At 47.6% G+C, this 3,601-nt stretch overlaps 1 protein-coding gene across 1 annotated transcript in view; it reads right to left on the bottom strand.

Moving 5' to 3' along the window:
* Positions 1-3,601, bottom strand: part of RLF (rearranged L-myc fusion) — a 47,080-nt gene that overhangs the window by 796 nt on the left and 42,683 nt on the right. Inside the window, exon 9 of the mRNA XM_015429316.1 lies at positions 19-3,577. Within this exon, the coding sequence (XP_015284802.1) occupies positions 19-3,577 (3,559 nt within the window). The remainder of the gene's footprint in view (positions 1-18; positions 3,578-3,601) is intronic.

Below are 3,601 nucleotides of genomic sequence, written 5' to 3'. Positions count from 1 at the left end.
CCATATTGTTCCGAGGGCTCCCACTCTTCCTCAGGCTCTTCCTCCTCCTCGTCATCGTCGTCATCGTTCCGGTTCTCGCTCTCTTGAATGAATTTCAGAAATGACGACTCAAACCCCATTGGTTTGAAGGACTTGAGGTCAAAGGGTTTGGGTGCCGGCTGCCTTTGCACCTTGTCTTTTGTAGCAGGCAGGAGAGGCCTCTTAACACTCTGCTGTGATGATGCCTCCTGCCAGTCGCTGGTGCCCTTCTCCCTTGGCAGCGGTGCACCTGAACTAGAATGGTAAGAGCCGTTTTCCCACCTATCGCTTTCAGGCGAATCTTCTGGCTGACAGGACGGTGACATGGCTCTACTACCACAGTCTTCCGAACACCTAGCTTTTGAATTGTAGTTATGTTTTAAAGTGCCCGCGTCTGGAAAGACACCTGACCCACCAGCCTCGTCGCCCTCGGAATACATGCCATTTCTACTGTCTTTTCCGTCATGGTCATGATCAGCATTGGGAACAAGACGTTCTTCAGAGTCATGCTGGCACACAGGGTGCCCGGCTAGCTCCTCATGGAAGTCTCCGTTGGCTTCTTTATTTGACCTTTCACGTGCTTTTAAGCAGGCTTCGCTGATCACGGTACCACATTCAACAAAAAACACAAGTTTCTCATACTGCTGCTCTATATAAGCACTGGACACCTGATGGGTACGCTTATAGTGTCTCACAATACTGCTTTCCAGTTTTACCACCGAGGGACATCCCTGAAACATGCATGGATACTGGGGTTGATTGCAATTGTCTCTGCACATCCGTAGGGCTTCTTCCCTGGTTCTGAAATGATAAAACTGCTTTCCTTTGTTTTTATTATTATTTTTCTCTGTTTTGTCATGGATCCGTCTCCTTTTCTCACCTCCTCTGTGCCTGAGGCACTGATCTCTCAAGTAGCTTTGCTCCACTCCATCTTTCAGGTGGTTTCTTTTCTCTTTGGCATCGTCGGAGACACCTTCGTAGTCACCGTGCCTAAAATACACGTGCTGTGAATAACGGCTGTATGTTGTGAAAACTCTGTTGCAGCCATTGAGATCACAATGGATTTCAATGTCCTTGTTGAGCTCTTCTTCCTTGGCATGCTCTTCCATCAGGTGATGCCTCAATTTGTGGAAGGAATAAAATGCAGCGGGGCACCGGGGATGGTGACAAGGAAATCGCACTGCCTCAGTCTCGGAAAGCATTTTGGACTCTTCCCCGGGCTCGAGGCTGTGAAAGTCACTGCAGTGCTTAGTGAGTGATTTAGAGCACAGAAAGCGCTTGTTACACGCCTTATATTTGCAAACAAATATTTTTTTACATTTGGCAAGTTCTCGCTTTGTTCGTGCTTTGTCCTTTTCGAGGCAGAGTTGCTCTTTGTTGTACTGATGCACAGTCCGGTAGTGGCGAATCAAGCCCTTCTGGTTAGTAAACGCGGAATTGCAGTTTTTATTAATACAATGGAACGGCTTATGGTACTTATGTAAAATATAACACAGGTTTCCTTTGGCAACGGTTCTTTTACTTCCCCTCCCTTCTTTCATTTCCAGGCCTTTCCTGTGGCTTTCGAGTGTGGACAGTTTTGCCTGCTTTCTGGGCACACAGCTTTCCGTTTCTTCGCCTGACTCCAGATCGGTTTCTGAACTAAGCTCTTCCTTTTTTGGATGACACTGCTGCGCCCCAGTGAGTTTCGCTTGGTCATCCAGTTCCTCCTCCGTGTTGGTATAAAATGAAGACATGGAACCCGCAGTGCTGTTCAGTGTGTCCTCTGTGCACCCCTCCAAGTCCTCAAAGCTTTCATTAAACAATTTTTGAGCTGCCCTCACTTTGCCAAGTTTGTGTTTGTTTCTGTAATGGACTCTAAGGTGTGTTTTCCTTGTGAACGATCTTTGGCAAATATGACACTTGAATGGTGAATATCGATGCCGAAACATGTTCAATTGAAGCACCATCTCCTTGGAATAATTGTGTTTCCTAACATAATGCGTTAAGAGAGCTTCCCTGGTCACAAACTCACACGTGCAACCTTGGCGTTCGCAGAAAAATGGCTTTGCTGCCAGCTGAGTAAGGTATTGGTTTGGTAATTTGCCTTGGTGTTCTTCAGAGAAATGGTCTGAGGTAGAATCGTCTTCGGAGTTGGGGCACTTGGAGGAATAGGACTGTGACCACCTGGAAGAGTTCCCAATGCGACTACTAGAATTTTTTAAACTTAAATGTTTCAAGCCCAAGAGGAGCTCCAACATTGAGTCTTCTGCGCTCGACACTTTAGAATGTTCGCAAGGGGGAAATTCGGGGGAAGAGGGGCACAGTTCTTGCTTGAAACAAGTATTGATTTTAGAATGGGTATTGCAATCTACACTGCCTGGAGAGTCAGCTTGGGTGTCCAAAAAATGCCTGAGCTCTGAACTCATCTCTCCAGTGGTGCTGTTATGCTGAGCTTCAGCGAGCCGGCCAAGATCTTTAGCCTTCAGGCCAAGCTTCCTTCTGGGTTTGAAATGGTATGGATGAGCCCTTCGAAGATGCTTCTGCATACCCCTTGAATTTTTGTATGTTGAATCACAGCCTTCAAAGCCACAGGTAAACCTTCTGCCATCAAAGTAAACTGCCACATTTGAATAACGCTCTTTGAAATTTGATGGAAAGAAGACTTTCTCATGGGGTGATAGAATGCCAGGAATTGTCTGGCCTGGGCCCGCTGTCTCGGTCAATAAAGACACGGGCTTCTCATTTGCAAGACACGCAACATTGCTGCCCAAACTGCCATTGCTTTTTCCATCTAACTCTTCATCCGTGAGAGGTTCTTGTTTAACTTTTAGAACTCCTTCTGAATTTGCAGACCCTGACGGCAAGCTGATATTCTCATGTATGCAGGAATGATCCGTTGGCTCAAGCCCTTCCGAGTCTGAAAGGCAGGCGAGATGGGCACCCAAAACATGCTCCTCGCATTTCACTGGTGCCTCCTTCATTTCTCCGTTTGAAATATGCATGGAAAGGTGGTTTGTAAACTCGGTTTTCGAATAATAGAACTTCTTGCAACCGTGGAAGTTGCATGTGTAAGATGCGTCCCGAAAATGCTGGGCCTCGTGGTGGTAAAGTTGCCCCAAGTCACTGAAAACGATGTTGCAGCCATTCAGCTCGCATTTGTAACGCAAGTCGTCGTGCTCATGTTTGTGATGCAACAGCTCGTTGACAGAGTCAAACCTTGCGTAGCAGCCCACCGACACGCACATATAGGGCTGAGGGCCACTGTGCACCTGCTCGTGCTCCTGCAGGTGGAACGCCGACATGAAATGCCGCCTGCAGAACGAACACTTCTCTCGCTTGTTCTTCATGTCCAAGTAATGCATTGCGTTCTCATCGTTGTTCTGGTGCTCAGCTTTCAGGTGAACACTCAAGTACTTGAACTGCTTAAACACCCTAGAGCAATCCGTGCCCGGGCACGGGTACAGGTCCCTGTCTTGCAGGTGGCAGCTTTCTAGTTTGCTGAAAGTGACGTAGTCATGTGCGTCGCTTCGGGCTTTGTCGCACGGCATGATCTTCAGCATCCGGTTTTGACCCAGGGCTGCAGAAGCCATCCTAGACAAGC

This window comes from Gekko japonicus, unplaced genomic scaffold, assembly GCF_001447785.1.
Source record: "Gekko japonicus isolate JY-2015 unplaced genomic scaffold, Gekko_japonicus_V1.1 scaffold5079, whole genome shotgun sequence".
NCBI classification, from domain to species: domain Eukaryota; kingdom Metazoa; phylum Chordata; class Lepidosauria; order Squamata; family Gekkonidae; genus Gekko; species Gekko japonicus.
Note: the sequence above shows the minus strand (reverse complement) of the source record. Positions and strands in the feature narration are given on the sequence as shown.